We start from the raw sequence: 20,538 nt of genomic DNA, 5'->3' as shown, positions 1-20,538 counted from the left end.
GATTTTGATATACATATCCTACGCTATCAGGGAATGTTGTTATGCAAGACAAAGACGTGCCATACCGCAGTTGACACAATCAGTGTCTCACAGGCCACTAGTACACACTGTCTTACTCTAGTTTAGCGAGTCTGTGCGTATGAATGTAAAGCACTAATACGTATGTTTGATATTTTTGTGTTTTCATCACACGTTTAGACATTTTAAATCGCCATCTTCTTGTTAGCAAGCTCCATGTAACAACACTTGCAGCACGTTTCGGTTTCCTTACAGTAACTGAGCCTCCAGCGAGGTTATCATGAACCAGTCAGCTCTACATTTGAACCTTTCTTTCTTAATGCAGATGGGGGACAGTGATGACGAGTACGACCGCAGGAGAAGGGACAAGTTCAGACGAGAGAGAAGCGACTATGACCGCTCAAGAGAGAGAGAGGACAGACGGAGAGACGACTGGAACGACAGGTAAGAAGACATGATGGAAAACCTCCGACCACCAGTGATCACCTGATCACCTGATCACCGCTATCAGTCATGAGCAGGATTCAATCAGACTCCATGCTGCCCCCGTATCTTAAATACAGCTGAGTGGTGGCTCTGAGGCAGGGCTGATTTGGGTTAAATCATATAAATGCTATTTTTCTGATACATGTTGTGATTGTAATTTTCATTGTTATTTAATAAAGTCAAGCCTTGGTTCAATATTCACTGTGTAAAAGATTTGGGATGATGGTGTCTCACGGCATTACCTCATGAGACACCATCAAAATCGTGACTGACCCAAAGAGGTTGGCACAACTTTGTCAAACCATTGGCACAACAGTTTAAATCTCGGCGAAGTGGCTGTTAGATAATGAAACAGGCTTATGTCAGTCAAACCACAGTACACGTTCCTGAACCACACATTTGGCCTGTACATTGATTAATGGACAAGCACAAACAACATATTAAATGCAATTGAATTACTGCATTAGTCTCACTTTTTAAAATATACACCTCATATATACTTTTTTTTTTTAACGGTCTTTGCGATTTACTACTTGCATTATTTCAAATTAGATTTTGAAACTGATTAACTGCTAAGGCCTGCCTTCTGGTGCTCCTCTAATAATTGCAATTGATATTACAAATTGCTTCCCTGTTTCACATTTTCTGTTGTTTCTCTGAAATCCCTAGGGAGTGGGACAGGGGCAGGGAACGGCGTAGCCGTGGAGAGTATCGGGATTATGACAGAGGTCGAAGGGAGAGATTTACCCCGCCCCGACACGACATGAGTCCCCAACAGAAACGCATGAGAAGAGACTGGTAAGATTAGCTGCGACACTGTTCTACAACCTTTACAACTGGTATCTTCTTCCACTTAAGCTCTTATCTGTCCCTGACAGGGATGATCATGGGGGAGACCCGTACCGTGGGGGTTACGACTTAGGGTATGGTGGTGGAGGAGGACCCAGCTATGGCCCACCACAGCACTGGGGACATCCTGACCTGCACCTCATGCAGCCTCATCAGGGCATCCCCATTCAAGCAAGGTAAGGGATGGAATCAAGATTCAATTTTGCTATATCTAAGAATTTTTTTCCTGATTTTACTACAATTAAATATGTTTATTCTTGCCTTTCTTCCATTAGACTTGGCAACATCCATGACATGGACTTGGGCCCTCCCCCTCCAATAATGAAGAGCTTTAAGGAGTTTCTGCTGTCCTTAGATGATTCTGTGGATGAGACCGAAGCAGTCAAGCGTTATAATGAGTACAAGATTGACTTCCGCCGACAGCAGATGCAGGACTTCTTTTTGGCTCATAAAGATGAAGAGTGGTACGATCTCAGTTGTCTTTACTACATAAGATTTAATCATGAATATTGCCAGCCTTCAGTGTGGTTGTACTGTGATATTTTCTTGCATGGATCTATTATAGACATCATCACCAAACAATTATTCTCATTGAATCATTTTCATTTAGATTTTAGATGTAACTGCTTTTTTACTAAGAATCTAATAGACTGGGCCTGGTCCTATAGTAGATGTGTCATGAGATGTTAGGCATGAATTGTATCATAATGTTTACATGTGTATACATGTGTAAGCAATTGAAGTATTTGCATCAAAACAAGAAACATGACAATACAACACTTTCACTTAAGACCTTGTGATAAACTCTGATAAAAATCAAATAACCAAAGAGCATTGGGGCAGTTCTACTCATGTACTAGGACCAGGCACACACAATTACTGCGTTACTAATGAATTTTGTTACAGTATCTGTAGGTCATGAAATAAGAAAATCAGACCAAAGTCACCATTATTCCACATATCAGTATTTTGTTTGATTGACAGAGTGTTTCATTGGCATTTTTGCAATGAAAATCGACTCTGTTAGACATGACGTGTACTTACATTAGTCTAACTGCTCCGTTATGTTTTGCAGTAAAGTGACTAAATTCTGTTCACAGTGATGTAACTGAAACACTTAAGTTAAATTCTTTGCTCAGTTACATGTAGCTTTGACCAAGAAGTCATTTTCATTATTTGAATTGATTTTCTTGTTTGGCATAACGCAAGATTCACAGATGTTTGCTGTCTGTTAATGCTTATTACACTTATTTCACAGGTATCATGCAAAATTGTTCTGTTTTGACATAACCCATTTTTCTTCCCTTCATTTCTACTACTCCGTTGACGCCGATTTTTTTTTCCAAGATGAAAAAAAGTGGAACTCATCCGCAAGAATCGGTCTTAGACAGCAAGGGCTTGCACTGCGCACAATGCAGTTGCTCTTAGACACACAGTACCAGGGATTTTAGATAGACAGCCAAGTAGTCTTCCACACGTGGAGAATTTTTTTTCTTGTTTTATGCTTTTTCTACACGATTTTCTTTTTACATTTGGATCAAATCGATACCCAAAACCGAATTTGTGTGTATACAGACACACCATTGGGGTGAAGTGGATCGCATTTTCACAGAAGAGACCCCCCTCTGTGTATTTATATGTTATTAAACTGGCAGAACGAAAGGTAACTGTAGTCCACTCAATGATAAACATTTTTAATGTAACATTCTGAACATGTGAATGCTTAATTTTATAATCTCTCTTGTTATGTTTCTCCCTTATTTTTTGGTGAGTTTATCTCAAATCTTCTCGTAATGTGTCATAATTAGTTATTATAATCACAGTCAAAACATGCATACACAGAAAGGCCCTTACAAGGACTAGGACAAATTACAATCATATGTATAGATGCTTCATTTCCACTGATTGAATTGGACATCTTAACAATCAACAATCTAGATCTGACATAGATATATATATATAACTTATTGAAAATCTGGTGAACACAAATGATATTATGCACATCAATCACATTTCTTAATGCAATGTTAAGACTTCACAGATGTGACATAGATATGTAATATGTATTCGTTCTCTAACTTTTGCACCCCGTTCATCCCAACCCCCATCATTCCCTTCCCACTTTTTGTGGACCCCAACTTTGGACACAGGTTCAGGTCCAAGTACCACCCAGATGAGGCCAGCCGACTAAAGGCAGAGGCCCAGAGTGCCCTGAACAATCGTCTGAATGTCTTTGTGTTCCTGCTGGAGAATGGCTGGTTTGATAATGTCTCCCTGGACATTGAGCAGACCCCAATCATCATCAAGGTTCTAGATGCAGGTGAGGCCTCAGAAATAATTAAAAGAGCAATGTTGACATGTGGAGATAGTGTTTTTACTTGTTTCTTTTTATGTTTTTAAAATAATGGCATTACAAAGAAAATACTGGCCAATTTTTAAAGAGAAGATGATGTCATTAGTTGCCTCAACTGTACGCCCTCTCCTTTGCCTGTAGCTGTGATAAAAATGGAAGGAGGGACGGATCATGACCTTCGCATCCTGGACCTGCCATCTGAAGAGGAAGAAGAAAGAGAAAAGTCTGCATCTGCTTCAGGGATTGTTGAACCTCCCAAGAGAGAAGATCTCAAAACCCTGGGTGGTGACCGCAAACCATCAGTAGAAAAAGACAAAAATGACAAGGTACGTGTTGTTCTCTGTTAGTCAGGTTAGCCATTAGAGATTTTGTGATGCTGTGTTGATGGTGGTGAACTGTGCCACAGGAGGAGGGTGACTCTGCCAGTGCAGAGAGGGCCGCCACAGCAGAAGGGGAGAATGTAAAAGAGGAGGCAGAGAAGGAAACTGCTAAAGAGGAAATACCAGAACCCAAGAAAGTTAGTGTTGCTTCAGTTATTTAACGTATTTAATATCAAACAAAAATCTAGCAAATAGCGCTAATTGCTCTCTTTTTCATTTGTTAGCCACGAAGAAAGAGGAAGCGCAGTGGAGACAGCGATGATGAAGCCAGCGCCTCAGAGAGTGACTCTGACTCAGATTCAGACTCCAACTCCAACTGCTCTGACAAACCTGCGAAGAAGGAGGAGGAGGTGGAAGACAATGGCGAGGAAGAAGAGGAGGGTGAAGGTGAGAAATCAAGTTGGTATTGCCAGATTATCATTTTCAGAATGAACTTAATAGTGCATATGTTTCCATAATTCGTGGCCTGTCAATCTGCTTTTGCACGTCTAATGGTTCAGAGGAGAAACCAAAGGAGAACTCTGAGGAGGACAAGAAGGAAGAAAAGAAGCCCAAAGATGACTCTCCCAGACCACGACCTCTCCACAGAACTTGTTCTCTGTTCATGCGGAGCATTGCTCCCACCATTTCCAAGGCGGAGATTATCGCTGTGAGTTGAACACACACAGGAAGCAGTGTTAATGACTCCACAGATGTCAAATCACTGAATAGTTTGTGTTTTGTATCAAACTTAGTATCTACATCTGTTTATTCTCTTAGCTGTGTCGGCGATACCCCGGGTTTCTGCGTGTTTGCTTGTCTGACCCCCATCCAGAGCGCAGGTTAGTTTTAAAAGAAAAACATTCTTTTAATTTGCTGCACTTCCACTTTATTTCAGGCTCAATATAATCCAGTAATCATGATTATCACTTTGGCCAGAATGTGCAACTCTAAACAGAATTTGCAATGTTTCAGGTTTTTCAGGCGTTGTTGGGTGACGTTTGACCGAAGCGTCAACATCAAAGAAGTCTGCTGGAACCTTCAGAACATTCGAGTAAGTCTACCTGTCTAAACTATTGACACTGTTGTTCTTCTTTCTGTCCTTGTGTGCGGCATTGAAGAGGTGTGAAATCATTAAGTTTTGCAAAAGTGTTTTGTGTTAAGTAGCGAAGCTCAAGATAACTTGCAGTTGTTGTTACCGTAAATTCCGGACTGTTGAGCGCACCTGAATATAAGAAAACTAGTTTTTTACATATATATCCCACACTTGTCTATAAGCTGCAGGTGTCCACGTTGTAACTTGAGATATTTGCAAAGAAATATGTTACACAGAAAGATTTTTTAAACTTTTAATTAAATACGTACCGGTAACATACACAAATACGTACCGTAAATGCTTTTTTTCCGAACAGTGCCTGTAACACGGCTGGTTAAAAAGTTGAAACAGTTGCCTGCTATGAAAAGTCATTGATCGCTATCTTCAACTTCCTCCTGCGCGCTAAAACCACTAAAATCATCTTCTTCAGTGTCGGCATTGAACAGTGTCAGAATTACTTTGTCACTTCCTCAGTTTCTCTTTCATTGTCACTCTCAATGTCACTTTTGTCTCGAGGCAAATTCATAAAAATCGTAAAAATCCATAAATTAGCCACATCATTGTTTAAGCCGCAGTGTTCAAAGCGTGTGAAAAAAGTAGCAGCTTATAGTCTGGAATTTACGGTACCTTTTTGTGGTTCTGGATATGCGTAAATCACAATGTGTTGCTGGAATCTACTTGTCTGTTATCATGATTAAATCACTTACTAGACAGCAAAGGGCCATGCACTGCAGACAAAGCAGTTGCTCTAAGAATGAGTTTTTCTTGTTTTAAACTTTTCCTATGCAATTCTTGGAAACATTTTTGATCAAATGGAATCCCAGTACAGAATTTGTGTGAAAGCAGACACACCGTTAGGGTGAAGTAGATCACATTTTCACAGATTAGACCCCCCTTGTCTGTGTTTATTATTAAACTGCTGGAACAAAATCCAACTGTATTCCACTCAGTGATCATCATTTTTAATGTGACATGACAATGTGACACAGACCATTTTTGTCAGTGAATCAGAGCTGCAATGTAAGCTGTCGTTGGAGGAGCCTAGAACAGACCTTTGTTTTTATTACTTGTGTGATCTGCCAAATAGCAGTTGAGGCTGTTAAAAGTCTGTTTTACTCTTTACCCTTCACAGCTGCGAGACTGTGAACTGGCACCAGGGGTGAACCGAGACCTGGCTCGGAGGGTGCGTAATGTTAATGGCATCACTCAGCACAAGCAGGTGCTCCGCAATGACATCAAGCTGGCTGCCAAGCTCATTCATGCTTTGGATGAAAAAGGGGACCTGTGGAGCGTCAAGTCTCAGGAAGAGGGGCAGAGCACTGAGGTACAGCACTGATTCTCTTGCATCTGCTTGTTTGTTTACAGTTTAACAGGTTGTTCTTAAATGATCTTGCCATTGATGAGTTACTCATTTATGTGTGGTTTGTGATTTCCAAAAGTTGCCCGCTCAGAACCCCATCTTGAAGAACATTACTGATTACCTGATAGAGGAGGTGAGCGCTGAGGAGGAAGAGCTCCTCGGCTCCGGGAGTGGAATGGATCCTGAGGAGAGCGCCAAGGAAGGAAACCCCGCTGAGACGACGGTGGAGAGGGATGACAAACTAGCCAAGGTCTCACTTCTGCAGTTAGGAATTTACATGCAATACAGTTTACTTTTAAAACTATACACTATATTTGATGTTCTCTGTCTTTATGATTTTGCTATTTGTAGATTTGATTCCTGTCGCTAAGATAACTGGATAGAACAGGCCAATGTATTGAATACAATCGTTTCTTTGCTGTGTATCTTGTTTCAGGTTTTGGACCGTTTGATCTTGTATCTGCGAGTTGTGCATTCAATTGACTACTACAACACCTGTGAATACCCCAGTGAGGATGAAATGCCAAATCGCTGTGGCATGATCCATGTTCGTGGACCCATTCCTCCAAACCGCATCACACATGGAGAAGGTCAGTGTGTTTGCCTGCACTAGGAAGAGAGAAAGTAAATGTTTTGTTTATTATATAGTGGCAACAAAATGATAATATATTGTCCAATATAGTGTCCACAGGCTCTTGTGGAATTCTGCTGCAGTTTCTTAACAACTTAAACAATGCATTAACATCCTTATCTTACACTTTACAATTTCTTTTCTGCGTGGATGTTTTGAAGTTGTAGTGTTTCGTGTAGTATGTGGAATGTTTGGTGAAAAAGTAACACATTTTGTGTGATGACACACTGGTGGCTCGATGAGTTCAGGGCGTTATTAGGTGCCTAAAAACCTGTGGCTTTAATCATTTGTAGAACCGTTGTCACATTTTGACACCTCTCACATTTTCCTGGTAACTTTCAACAGTGCAACAGTGGCAAAAGATGATGGAGGAGAAGCTGATTCCTTTGTTCAGTTTAAAAGAAATACTGTCTGAGGACGAGGCGACAAAGATGGGCCGCAAAGACCCTGAGGAGGAGGTTGAGAAGTTTGTCTCTGCCAACACTCAGGAGCTGGGAAAGGACAAATGGCTCTGCCCTCTAAGTGGCAAGAAATTTAAGGTAAGCATGTGTAAAGCAAAGTATTTAGGACGATGAAATGCTGTGACATAAGTCTTATTAAATTTCTTCAAAGACATGTTTTTATGATGTTTATTTGTGCTGCAGAACTATTGACAGGAATGCACAAGTTCATCACCTATATTTTACATTTCAAATGTCTTTCTAGGGTCCAGAGTTTGTACGGAAGCACATTCTTAACAAACACGGTGATAAAATTGAAGAAGTGAAAAAAGAGGTGTCGTTCTTCAACAATTTTCTGATGGACGCCAAGAGACCGTCACTTCCAGAAATGAAACTTCCTCCTCTCCCAGGCCCAGGTCAAGGTCGGCACAACATTCCTGTATCATCAACTCATAATAAACTATGAGCTCTTCAGCAGAAGACGGACAGATTAAATAAATTGTTGTCCACTGAGGCTTTAAAATGAAAATAATGGGCTCATTTGGGTCTGTGGTTGGTTTTGTCTTACAGGTTTGCTTTCTCCCAGTATGCCATTTCCTCCTCAAGGTCCCCAGGGTCCCATGGGCTTTGGCCAGCCTCGTCCCCCACTGATGGGCTATGGTGGTATGTTCTGACTGCATGTTTTAATATACTGATCATGAGAATGTGTTTGTCAGTCGGACAGAAGCCTTTAAACACTTATTTACAGCAGGTGGGCCTCCTTACCCTCCCAACCAATACGGAGGAGGAGGAGGAGGCAGAGGCAACTATGACAACTTCCGTGGACAAGGTGGCTATCTGGGAAAGCCACGCAACATCAGGTGAGAGCACTGTACGTGTGATCTTAACTTTGCTATGAGCGGTCTTTATTTCCTGGTATTGGGAACGTTTGAAACTCTGTTTTAAAGCTCACTTCTATTCTTCTTCTCTGGTTGTTTTTTCCTGACACCCTAAACCATCTCAGAATGTCACGAGGTGATCCACGCAACATCATTGAGTATCGTGACCTGGATGCACCCGATGATATGGACTTCTTTTAGAAGGTTCACTTGGTAGTTTCTGTCTTCACTCCTTCCCAGCGTTGTGTTCTGCCCGCTTTTTTGTAGTAGTTAGATTATTTCTCTTCTTAAATATTTCATTTTGTAATTATTGTGCAACTAGAACAAACTTATGTACTGCTGTAAACTGGTTCCTCAATAAAGATGTGATCAAATGACAGTAATATGTTTTAAATGACTTGTCAAGTTAAAATAATATTGTGTGTGACTTTAGACAGATCAGAGCAGCCAGATGATACAGAAAAGCAGCCAGTCAGAATTAATGGATGAGATACTGATGAAGAAATCCACTCAGGAAGTTCATCCCAGACGCCTTATATCCTTCTGTGGTCAGGTCACTTCAGAACGTAGGATCAAGGTCAGAAATATATGTAGTGTTTATTGAGAGGGACAAATAATGTTTGTAAAAGTTGTATTTTGTGCACTGATAGAAACACACATATTAAAATGTTTGAAGATTCCAGTTCTTTCTGATTTTCAGTGAGATTCAGTGATTTGTATATATTTATGCACCAGTGGGATTGCTTTTATCCAGCAAACATTAAAGAAAAAGAGACAAGACACATTTTGACATAACCAATAATTTATTATATGAAATTCATGGTCTTTCCTTCCAAGTGTCTAAATCTTCTGTCGACACACAGAATTGTAAAAATGTTTAGGTGTGTTTTGAACATCATGTCATACCTTATACAGTATACCAATACAGCTCCACTGTTTAGCAAACATAGTACTCCCACAAAAAGACCCTTGCATCATAGTTATTGTTTTATGCATATATGAATGTTACATTTTTTCAAAAACAGTCATCATTTCGAGTATGAACACAGAAACCTATGACATGAATGTATTACTGGAGATCAGGTCCGTCACATCAGATGCATACTGCCAGTCACAGTAGCAAATAAAAACAGCAGTGCAAGTCCATGTGAAACTGAAATGTCTAAATAATCCGAAGCTCGTGATTTTCCGATAGTCCACAGCTGACTTTGTGTTCATGGAATAGTTTGGACAGTCCCTCCATGTAAAGTTTGTGATAGTGATCAACCTCCTCGTCAGTTGGTGTGGTCCGCTTTGGCACTGAGATTGGACTTCCCACTGAAAGTAGTAGGAAGATATAATGGGCTCATATCTGTGTAGATTCTCAGTCATCCAGGTCAAGTTAACTCTAGGAGCTTCAGTCTTAATTATCTGGACTTCTCTTTTAGGTTCTTGAAGACGTTTCACCTCTCATCTAGTTATAATTCAGCTCAAGCTTAAGAAGCTTCTTAGATGAGAGGTGAAGCTTATTTGTGAACCTTAAAGAGAAGTCCAGTTGCTTTTTACAGAAGCTCCTAGAAATTGAGCTCTACATATTGAATTAGTTTTATTCATAGAATAATGAGCTACTCACCAACAGTTGTGATTGGAGTCCTGTAGGGCAGGAATGCGAAGCGCTCACCAACAAATAGACATGGGGCAAAACCCATGATCTTTTTAAATAAGTCCTGTAACCTGCGACCAAGACCGCCCTCTGAGAAAACGACCTGCTTAAAGAGTTCATTCTCTCCGAATGAATAAACAGGCACCAGATCAGCCCTACGGAAAAGCATCAGAGATTATTGGTGAGTGCAGTGACGCTCATTGATCGCTGGTATTTCACATTTTTCACAGAGTGTTCTTACCCAAACTCAAGAGCCACCTTGACAAATCCCTTTCTTTGCTTCACAACCACTGTGTTGACTCCAGGAGAGGACGCCAGAGACTCAGCAGCACCCCCTATGATAATCACCACTGCATTGCCTTTGCCACTTTTTGAAAGGAGATGGATAAGGCTTGGTTTGCTGACTGGAGAAAGACCTAATCAGACAAAGTAAGAGATTCAACAGTTCAGCTGATGAAGACTGGTTTCGTTTCAAGACAAAAGCAAAACAGGAAGTACAGTTATGAGAAGACATGTGAAAACATGTCAGTTGTTGCATGGAATAAAATCACAGACAATTGTCTGCATATCTGCACTGTTGAAAGATTCAAATTATTATTTGTCCTGTTTCCAGATGTGAAAATGCATCACGTTTGATGCAAATATGACACTACAAACTTCCTGGGAATCAATAACGTGTAGAAACTTTTGGCTTCCATTTGCAATTTAACTTAAAATTTGCCTTTTTACTTTATTATCACTCACACGTTTATTTTGTAAGTGTTTGATATGGTGACTACACTGTCATCAATAACTCCTGATCTTCTGCCAGAGCAGGCCTTAAATCAATTTTGACCTAAATAAGAGGCCTACCAGACTAAGACAACAACTCAGTCCCTTTTATTAAACTTGTTGTAAATACCTGCACTCATTATATACTCCCTAAAGAGTGGAATCCTGAAAAGGCCGGCCAGTATCGCCAGAGTGGGTCGCACCCCAGGAAATGCTTCAAGGAAACCACAGCTGTCTGTGCTGAAGCAGGCAAAGGCTCCAGCACTCATGATACCATGCGGATGACAGCCTAAGACGTAGTTTTTGTTGGGATTCAGCTCCGCTGTCTTCACCAACTGAGGAAGAAAATTGACACAAGAAGATTAGCATAGTTGATTACAGTCAGCTGGTAATCGTAAAACCAAACCCAATTCCACTGTGCATTATCTGATTCAATGAACGATTAAGAACAGACTTTCATGTGAACTGGTTCTCGCAGGCATTTTACTGGGAGAAGTGATGAAAGAGTTCTGATTAAAGGTCTCAGAAATAAAGTGCTCATTACATTGACTTTTATCTCATACTGTAATACCATATCTGCCTTAGCACAGCATCCCAGCAGATAATACCAGGATTTCACAATACCTGGAGAATGCAAAGAAGTAAATGAGCACAGGTCTTTGTCGTTTCTTCCCCAAAATGAAATACTTGGAAAATTGTAAAATGTAGTTCCATTTCATTTGAAAAGAATCCAAAGGTATTGAGAGAAATTGTTCTGAGTGAACTCAACACAAAGCACCGAGTTTGCTGAGATTTAGCTTCCAGTGTAAAAAAAAAGCATTCATGTGTTAAAGCCAAATTTGTCAAATCAGATTATGAGAAGAATGTCAAATATGAAAAAGGAACAAAACTATGGTGCAAAATAAAAGCTTACTTTAATAGGAAAGAAGTCTCTGTGGTGCTCCCAGACCCTCCACTTCCTCACAAATGTTGTTCTCCTGCCCCCTGATGGAGACAATGGAAATCATTTAATACTGCACACTGACTGTATACAGTGGTGTTTTCTGTACTAATTATCAAAGTGTGCTGTGTTTGCTACAAGTATACAAAAGATCTACACAGGTTATGACCACATTTCATAGCATACGACTTATTATGAGCAAGTGTGTTCGCAGTGAAAAAATAAAATACACTGAACAGGGTCAATAAACATGTATCTGCTGAAAACCCAGCGTTTGTTAAATGTGCTATTGATGGACACGACTCCTCCACGACTCACTGCACAAAGGAAATGGCAGAAGTAGTCACAGCTGTTTTCTCATTATTGGCAATTTGTTTGAATGGTTTTCACCTGTGACCAGCTCCTCCATTTCCTGTGTGCAATGCATCCTGGGAAAATAGCTCATCAACAGCAAGCTAAAGAAGTCAAGCAAACTTTTAGTCATCTTTATTTTCTTACTCCTTCGTTGTGAACACACCACAGACCCATGTAGAAGAGAATTTAGACACAGGATTGAACTAGTTTCCTGGATACTTTAATGATTTAGTTTTAATTTTATTTTTTAATTTTTTATTTTTTACCTCTTTCAGGGGTTTGCCAGTCAATCACCAGCCATACGAAGCACAGAACGGACAGCGGCCACAGAGAGGTAAACATAAGATACACCAGCAAGATAATGCAAGACACTCCTGATGTTGGATGTTTATCGGGCCGTGTCGGTTCATATGTTGGGGATACAAGAGATGTGTTACATGAGATCAATTAATCAATGCAGTGTTGTTTCTCAAGTGCAGGAAAGGGTAACAAAAAAAAAAAAAGAAGTCTTACCTAAGAAGAGAAAGGTTAGCACCCATTGCAGAACACTTATTGCCTCTAAAAACGCCTTCAATTGAGTCTTTTCTTTAGTCATTCTTGAAACCTGGAGGCCACACCATCATCACATCATCATTCAGCAATCAATAACCTTTTCAAGCTGGTCTTTCTTCGAGTAAAACATGTGAACATATAAGTAATATAGTTTGTACCCATAAAAATGACAGAGGTTGCTTTATCCGAGATAATAACAGAATGTATGATAGATGTAATTTTGATAAAGAACATATTGCACTGGTAATCAGCGTATGATCTTAATCTTCCTTTAGGGAAGAAAAAGACTTACCAACTTGTAAAGCATGCAGCATCGTGATCAAATGACTCACTTATGAACAAGCTCACAGGCAAACTCGGGCACAAGATTTTAATTTGCTCACAAATAAAACTTTTATCAGTCAGGCTGGTGTGACTGCAAAAACACATTTGGCTTAGAATCATTAAGACCACATAAAAACAGCTTTTACGATCGCACTGCTGAGCATAAAGCATTGTACTTTACCTTTCTAGAGTTTATTCCGAAGTTAATTTGAATGAACGCGGATTCGTGGCTATCCCACAGCTCAGCACGATGCACTTTGACCACAAGCGTTAAGTTGCTGATAACAAATCCACTTCCCCTGACACTTTGAAACACAAGTGAGCTATGTCAGAGATAAACACGGACAAGTTTTATTGTCGGATACTTTGCATATTAGAGCTTCGTTGCGTCATATATGGAAAACATACAATGGTTTTGTGATTATACTGGTGTTGCTGTATGTGCGGTGTGGCTCTTTTGTTTTTGGTCACCGTAGTGATCGACAGCACTACGCGTCATTGTGTTCTCTTGGTGTGTCCCAGTTTGAAGGAAGCTGGATTGGATTTCTCTGGTGTTGCATAATTGATTTGTGAAATGTAAAAAGTAGTCGTATATGAAAAGATGCATTTGTCCTGTTATTGCAACCGTGCTAAAATAATACACAGAAAGTTTCCCTCTTACCAGAAATGCTCCAACAGAAAAAGGGCTATTAACACCAATATTATTCCTGCTCACTGAATAATTCAGTACTGCTTGCTTTACCTGAGATAAGCAGCAGTTGTTGAAGCTCAGCTCTTTCTGCATATGTTTCACAATGCAAGCGTTTCAGGAAGTGAGGGGATTCTGCTACGTGAGCCACTGGAGGACTTTTTAATGCAAACTAGAATGGAGGAGGTGTTGAGCAAACAGCAGCAATGACAAACTGAGCAAGGACTAGATTAGAAAACAGGGAGAATTTACATCATGTTAACATGTCTGAGCAATTCTCCATGAGCAATGCTACAGAAAATAACAGTTCAAGTGTTCTGTGTAAATACATATTCCTGCCCTCCTCCCTCATATTTAATGTTGGGCCAAGCAATGCATGCTAAAGAGTTTTGTATTTGACTTGGGGAAATAAGTAAGCAGAGAGATCATAACAACAATTTTCCCAAATCATTGTTTTCAACATTTTTTTGCATCAACAAATCAACACAAATACGCATCACAGAGCAGACAACAACAACAAAAAAAGCTCTGATCGTTCTGTTGAAGACCCCCTCTGGTGAACATCATGTTTTCACGTTGTTAACATGTCCCCGTGGAGTTTATTTATATGCTAGAGGACATATCATGAGCGCAACAAACAGTCAACACCACGGCTGAGAGTTTTCTCCTTGGACCAGCAGTTTCCTGATGACACTCTTAAAGACATGTATTCAGACTTGGGGGATTTCACACATTCTAAACCCAGGAACCAGACCTGTCAATTTGCAGGGTGGAGCTTTCCATGTCATTATTGTTCTGCAGAATCGGGTTTTCGCTTCAAGCGCGTTGAATGAATTATTCCAGTATCGCAGCTTGTCTTTGTGTAGCGTAGAGTAGCTTTATAGTGTTTGAGTAGAGTCGTGCTGGTGTGCTCCAGCTGCAGAGAGAAGAGATGATTTCATAGGTCTGCACATTATAAAGGAATCATCGCTTTAAGGAGATGGATGATGGGATTACTTTTATGGAAATGTTCTTTTAAATATGTAACTCTGATATACACAGATGATTTTTCAGGGGTTTATTCGGTGACTTTAAAGGCCGTGCACTTTCTCAGATGTGCTCCTGTGTTAGCCTAACTGACTGGTAAATGGCCATAAGATATGAATGAGTAAGTTGCTGAATAATTTTCGAATATTGGCGGAAAATTCCAGGAACATATTTCAACCAGACAAATTAATGACACAACATGATGAGGGCGAGGCCAGTGCAGCTGAGGCTAACCTGCAGCTTTAATAATGCATAATGGCTGATCATTTGGGTTGACAGTAAACATGCTGGAGTGAAGGATGAGCATGTATGTGGATTTACTAATGAATTAGATTAAGGTTGTGGTGCATGCAGGGGTTTTCCTGCCTGAGAATGGGCCTTTTGGTGAGGGATTTCTGAGCACTTGATAAACAAAACATTCCATTATCCTTGAGTAAATGAAACCAAATATCACCAGAACAGTTCTTTTATTTGTTTTGGGGGTTTTTTTGGCTTCTTATCGTCTTATCATTGGATGGATTTTTTTTCTCTTGGCTAAAACCTCTGTGGGCCTAAAACTTCTTAGTAACTGTTTTCCACAAACACACACAGATTCTAAATTATACTGACCAAAAACATAAACGCTGCAATTGTTTATTAAATTCTATCCATTTCTTTTTAACAAAGGGGAATTTTGTTGTATTGTATAGTAGTATTTTGCATAGTTAATATATTTTTGGTGGGCTGCAAGATTAGCACCATTGCCTCGCAGCAAGAAGGTCGCCGGTTCGCATCCCGTTGACTCCACCCGGGATCTTTCTGTGTGGAGTTTGTATGTTCTCCCCGTGCAGTGTGGGTTCTCTCCAGGTTCTCTGGCTTCCTCCCACAGTCCAAAAACATGTTGAGGTTAATTGGTGATTCTAAATTGTCCGTAGGTGTGAATGTGAGTGTGCTTGGTTGTCTGTCTCTAAGTGTAGCCCTGTGATAGACTGGTGACCTGTCCAAGGTGTCCCCTGCCTTCACTCTGAGTCCGCTGGGATAGACTCCAGCGCCCCCGCGACCCTAGTGAGGATTAAGCGGTGTATAGATAATGGATGGATGGATATATTTTTGTTGTTTCCAACACGTGGCGTCTCTGCAACAGAATGGACATCATGAAACAACAAATTATACTGGAAATGATGAGGGGCAGATGGAGAGTGGAGTCATAAACCAGAATTCACAAGTCAAGTGTGTCCAACATTTGCATGGTGTGTGGTGCTACACATCTGCAATGCATAGATGGACTGAGGTTGCTGGTGCTGCTTGATGGATGTTGTCCTACTCTTTCTGAAGGGTTTTGGTAAAGCTGACGGACATTTTGCTGGACAGGATCACATTGTTGGACGCATCCTTTTAGAGCAGCATGTGGCTGATCTGTCTGAAACAGTTGAGTTGTGGACAGTCATAACTAACACGGTAGCATCCAGCATGCCAACAGGTTGCTCTTGTCTCTCGTCATCTGTGGACTTGCGTCATTTAAAAAAAAAAAGTTGCCTCTTAAGGTGTCCTTCTATAGTTGCCGGTCAAATGAGTTTGTGTGCACTGCTCACAATTTCTTATCATTGTGTTTTTAAACCTCACTTGAAGAAGGTGGTTGAGAGTTTGCAACCACTTTGAACAGCTTTTTTTGCATACAACTCTAAATGTAGCCACGACAATGAAGTGAGAAGTTTATTTTTTCTCTCTCTCTCTAAGTCAAAAATAAAGACTTTAACCCATGTCTTGAGAAAGTTGGATCTTTGGACTTTGGATTCAACTTCTTTTACAACCTGACAGTCCAAAAGTTTCCACTGATCCACATGATTAGGAGCTCATAATCTATTACTTAATTTTTACAACTCCAAGTGTCACTTTGCCTTTGGCTGTGCTCACCTATAGGCTTTAGGGGGCGTGTCAGTCCCTCACAGGCCATGTGTTGGCTAGTTGGTCATGTGACACCTCCACCCCCAAAAAAACCCCACATTTGTATTCTTAATTAAAACACAGGAAATCAGAGAAGGGATTATTGAGATGATGTTGTCTTTTGTGTGGATTCAACTTTCACACTTAAATGGGATGTTGTTCTTAGTTGTAAAGATGTGACTCCTTGGCTTTCACTGAAATGATGTACAGTTCATACAAAATGTCACAATTAATTCCTATGAGGGCTTAGCCTACTTTGTGGGACTCAGCACTGGGTTTGGTGGGCTTATTTTATACTTAATAGTCATATTTTGATCCCCATTACATCACTGTGATGCTCCCATACTATTTCATATATGACAGTTTTGTTTTTTTTTTATTCATCGTGGTATTTTTTGTGCAAAATAATGTTTGGAAACTATTAGACGTTCAGTGAGTCTGCTGCTGGATGAATTTCATCTCCTGATAACATCCTCTCGTCGCAGTTGGACTCAGCCACCTCGGATGCTTCTTCTTCTTCTCTTTTTTTCCCTCCTTTCTCGAAAACAACCACTGGTCTGCTCTCAGGAAGTCCTGTATGAATATTAATATGGATGCAAATGCTCAGTGAGGATGCCCAGCGCTTGAACCAACACAGCGCGCTGAGATCTGCGCATTCGTTTTTTTTTTCTTTTTTTTGTTTTGACGTTTGCTTTCTGTTCCTGCTCCTGCGCTGGAAGCATGCTTGTTTTGCGGAGGTCGTCTCGGAGGCTCTGTGTTTTTTTTCCTTCTTCTTCTTCTTCTCGAAACGCACAAGGATGCTGTTTGCAGAGGAACATTTTGTAACGTCGCATTGAATTGCATCATGGTTTTCAATCAGATCTCACGCCGGCCAGTCTCCGCCGAGCCTCGGTAGTACAGTGCGCTGTTTATCATAAAAATGGAAGACCTTTCACGTCAAGAAAAGGCGTCAGTCCGGCTGATATGCGTCTGAATATCTGATTTTTCCTTTCCACGTCAATTGACACATCTGGGGAAGGATTTTTTCCCCCCCACCACCACCACCATCACCACCACCACCACCTTCCCTCCTGTCTACCAAGACAGCTGTGTCATCAACAACCGGCGTGGTTTTGTTGTTGTCTGATTTTTTACGAGTCTGGGCAACTGGATCGGCTTATAGTCTACCTCTGCGCCAGCTATAGAGGCTGCACGGCCACCAAGGTACGTATCACACCTTCATTAATACCATGTTTTGCTCCGTAAATCATCGCATCAGTCGCTCGCACCGTGTAGCCCATATAACCAGCTGTCATAGCCAAAAAAAAAAAAAAAAAAAAAGCGCACCGTCTGCCTAATTAGCAGCAGAAAATATGATGCTGTATTGCGGAGGGACGTCGGGGCCTGGTGGCAGTTTTTCTATTCTTTTTTTATTTTTACGCGTAAAGGTTGACAGCTGTGCCCAAATTATTCAACCTTGAAGGCTCGTCGGTGAATATAAGGCCCGTCGTTTTTTTTTTTTTTGTTGTTTTGTTTTTTCCACCAAACACAAAAGGAGACGTGGAGAGATGACGAGATTGAGCCGCGCAGTTATAACCCCACGGTTTTTTAAAGTTCAGTCGTGACAAGCCCTTATAAATATTTCACCAAAAAACAAGCCCCCCCATCAGCTGACTGGTGATGCTGGAGCATGCACGGTGTTATTAATCAAACGTCCACAGCGCAGCGGCGAGGAGGAGGAGGAGGATGGAGAGGAGGAGGAGGGAGAGATGCTTTTAATCTGCATGGCCATGATGGAAAACATCTGCATGTTTACGAATAAAACAAGAGTCCCGTAAATACAGCCGGGGTTGTGCATCTGTGTGTGTGTGTGTGTGAATGGGCGGTATTACTCTGATTGTGGATCTACGGGTGACGTGTGTTTGTGCGCAGCCAGGTGAGGATGTGTTGGCGCGTCTTTGAGGTGCGGGAGAGGCAGGCGTCTGGATGAAGGGAGCCACATCACTAGATATTTTTCTTCTTGTTGTTTTTTTTTTTAAAGGGAAAAGCCATCCGGTGGTTAATACACGATCAAGTGCCGCAGTATCCCACCTTAGATCCTCTATAAGATGGTCGAGGAGTTGTGAAATAAACGTGGAATTAAGGCTAGTCAGCACTGTGTGTTTTTTTTTTTTTTTTTCCCCTCCTGTTTTTTTCCGGGCGTGACAGCCACTCAAAATGAGCATCACTCCCACTGAGAGGCTTCTTCCTCACACCCTACCATATGACAGAGAATAAGACAAAAAACAGTTGTTGCAGACTGCTAAAATACAATTATTTATTGTGGTTAATTCACAGCATTCACCTGGCTGGCTTTAATCTCTCCCTTTTTTGTAAAATTTGCAGGAAAAAAGATGCTTTTATTTTGACATGTGAGTTGGTAGCATGTGTCTCACACAACAATAAGAAATATCCACTGTTTACAATAATAACAGGCCTCCAGCTTGCATGCAGAATTCAGATTTGTCTCCAAACATGGTGCACCGGCATGTCGGATTCTTACTTGAAATCGAGAGTGAAATTAATTACTTGCCAGTCTCACATGACCTTGGAGCTGAATATGACAAAAGTCTGCATGCAAGTGGCTTTAAATCTCCCCTTATGGCAAAACAGATGCACGTAAACAGGATCTGATATGTCTCTGGTGCCGTTTGGTTTGAACCACTCCTCGGCGTAGAGGAGAGCAGGGATGGGAGAGAGCAGCTGTGATTTTGGGGTCATCGAGTGCAGCCTGTGAGCTCCACGTACGGCGCAGTGTGTCTTGAATGCAGAGGAAAACTGGGGCTCGCACCACCTGTCATTGACTGTTGTGCTCACCTGGTGATCCCGAAATTCAGTCCAGCAATGTGATTAAATTGGGAAATAGCACCTCTGTGTTGCAGCTCAGTCATTTTGTGCAGTGCAGCATGAAAGTAGGAAGTGGTAGGAAATAATTGGAGTACGATTCATTCAAATCCTTTTTCCGTCCTGAAGGATTTGTCCCACTGAATCAGAATGTAGAGCTGGTAGAATGCATGAAAAATAGCCACAGACTTTGATTAAGAGTAAATGAAATTGAGCAGAGCTTGTGGTTGTTGTGTGCTAATGGAAAGAATAGCAATAAAGTCAGGAGTGTTTTCAATAAAGAAGAAAGGTTTCTGACTACATTGGAGCTTTTCACAGTGAAGTGGATGATTCAGTCGCTCTAACCGGCAGTGTGCATCATGTCTGACTCCAAGAAGGATGAGAAATCCAGTTTGGAGGACTGAAAATACTGAACCCAGAGAGGACGAGGGGTGGCCCACGCATGGTCATAAAGGAGAGGGACTGATGAGGAGGGAAGACAAAGTGTGGTGACGGATGGATGTGAGACAGACTTGGCAGATGCTGACATTTTAAGCTCATTTCTCTAGTTGAGTGGATACCCCTGTCTGGATGAGCACTAATGGATTTTTTTTTTTCCTGTGGATTTCCTGGAACACCCAAACAGATTGTTTCCCCAGAGTTTGAGCAGCAGCAGGTCAATAGGTTAGTAAAAGTATTCCACACGTCTACTACTGCCCAGTCGTGCAGGTGTTTTAAAATCAATACATTTGCGGTTGTGATCTGCTGGTTGTGATATACGTTGTTATTTGTTATAGGGGAAAACACATGCTCCCCCCCCCATCTGTGCTTTCACCATCTTGATTCTCTCGGCTTTGTCGGAGAGATATGGCGTCAGAAATGACGGAGGCAAGGTGTTTCTGCTGCAGCGTGTGAGCAATGTGAATGACTGCAGTCAGTTAAAAAAAAATAAGGATTTCTCAATTCTTCTCTGATGTTGTGAATATTTGGTTTTCACCTGGACGGTG

The 20,538-nt window shown here is 41.0% G+C and overlaps 3 protein-coding genes across 5 annotated transcripts in view; 2 read left to right on the top strand and 1 right to left on the bottom strand.

Annotated features, from left to right (window-relative positions):
• Positions 1-343: 343 nt before the first annotated feature.
• Positions 344-9,152, top strand: srrt (serrate RNA effector molecule homolog (Arabidopsis)). 3 transcript variants are annotated; one of them, XM_008299010.1, is made up of 19 exons: positions 344-462; positions 1,174-1,302; positions 1,383-1,529; positions 1,629-1,817; positions 3,504-3,673; positions 3,848-4,032; positions 4,113-4,223; positions 4,311-4,473; positions 4,587-4,735; positions 4,846-4,907; positions 5,041-5,119; positions 6,294-6,485; positions 6,601-6,771; positions 6,958-7,111; positions 7,498-7,691; positions 7,858-8,014; positions 8,163-8,255; positions 8,344-8,452; positions 8,596-9,152. In XM_008299010.1, the coding sequence occupies exons 1-19, from the start codon at positions 344-346 to the stop codon at positions 8,669-8,671; spliced, it is 2,649 nt and encodes an 882-aa protein (XP_008297232.1). In that variant the 3' UTR covers positions 8,672-9,152. The 3 variants fall into 3 exon arrangements, with proteins under 3 accessions (XP_008297232.1, XP_008297231.1, XP_008297233.1); XM_008299009.1 differs by having other exon boundaries at positions 8,341-8,452; XM_008299011.1 differs by having other exon boundaries at positions 8,341-8,463; positions 8,596-8,687.
• Positions 9,153-9,254: 102 nt separating this feature from the next.
• On the bottom strand, positions 9,255-10,279 carry mogat3b (monoacylglycerol O-acyltransferase 3b). The gene is made up of 2 exons (XM_008299006.1): positions 10,083-10,279; positions 9,255-9,787 (listed from the first exon to the last, which is right to left on the bottom strand). Exons 1-2 carry the CDS (start codon positions 10,156-10,158, stop codon positions 9,633-9,635), a joined length of 231 nt encoding a protein of 76 aa, XP_008297228.1. The 5' UTR covers positions 10,159-10,279; the 3' UTR covers positions 9,255-9,632.
• A 187-nt stretch (positions 10,280-10,466) lies between these two features.
• Positions 10,467-20,538, top strand: part of nyap1 (neuronal tyrosine phosphorylated phosphoinositide-3-kinase adaptor 1) — a 34,583-nt gene continuing 24,511 nt past the window's right edge. Inside the window, exons 1-2 of the mRNA XM_008299008.1 lie at positions 10,467-10,541; positions 12,453-12,511. The gene's annotated coding sequence lies outside the window, so the exon portion shown is untranslated. The remainder of the gene's footprint in view (positions 10,542-12,452; positions 12,512-20,538) is intronic.

The sequence above is a fragment of the Stegastes partitus genome, unplaced genomic scaffold, assembly GCF_000690725.1.
Source record: "Stegastes partitus isolate 25-593 unplaced genomic scaffold, Stegastes_partitus-1.0.2 Scaffold1370, whole genome shotgun sequence".
In the NCBI taxonomy this organism is placed as follows: domain Eukaryota; kingdom Metazoa; phylum Chordata; class Actinopteri; family Pomacentridae; genus Stegastes; species Stegastes partitus.
The sequence above is the reverse complement of the archived record's forward strand: the minus strand, read 5'-3'. Positions and strand labels throughout refer to the sequence as shown.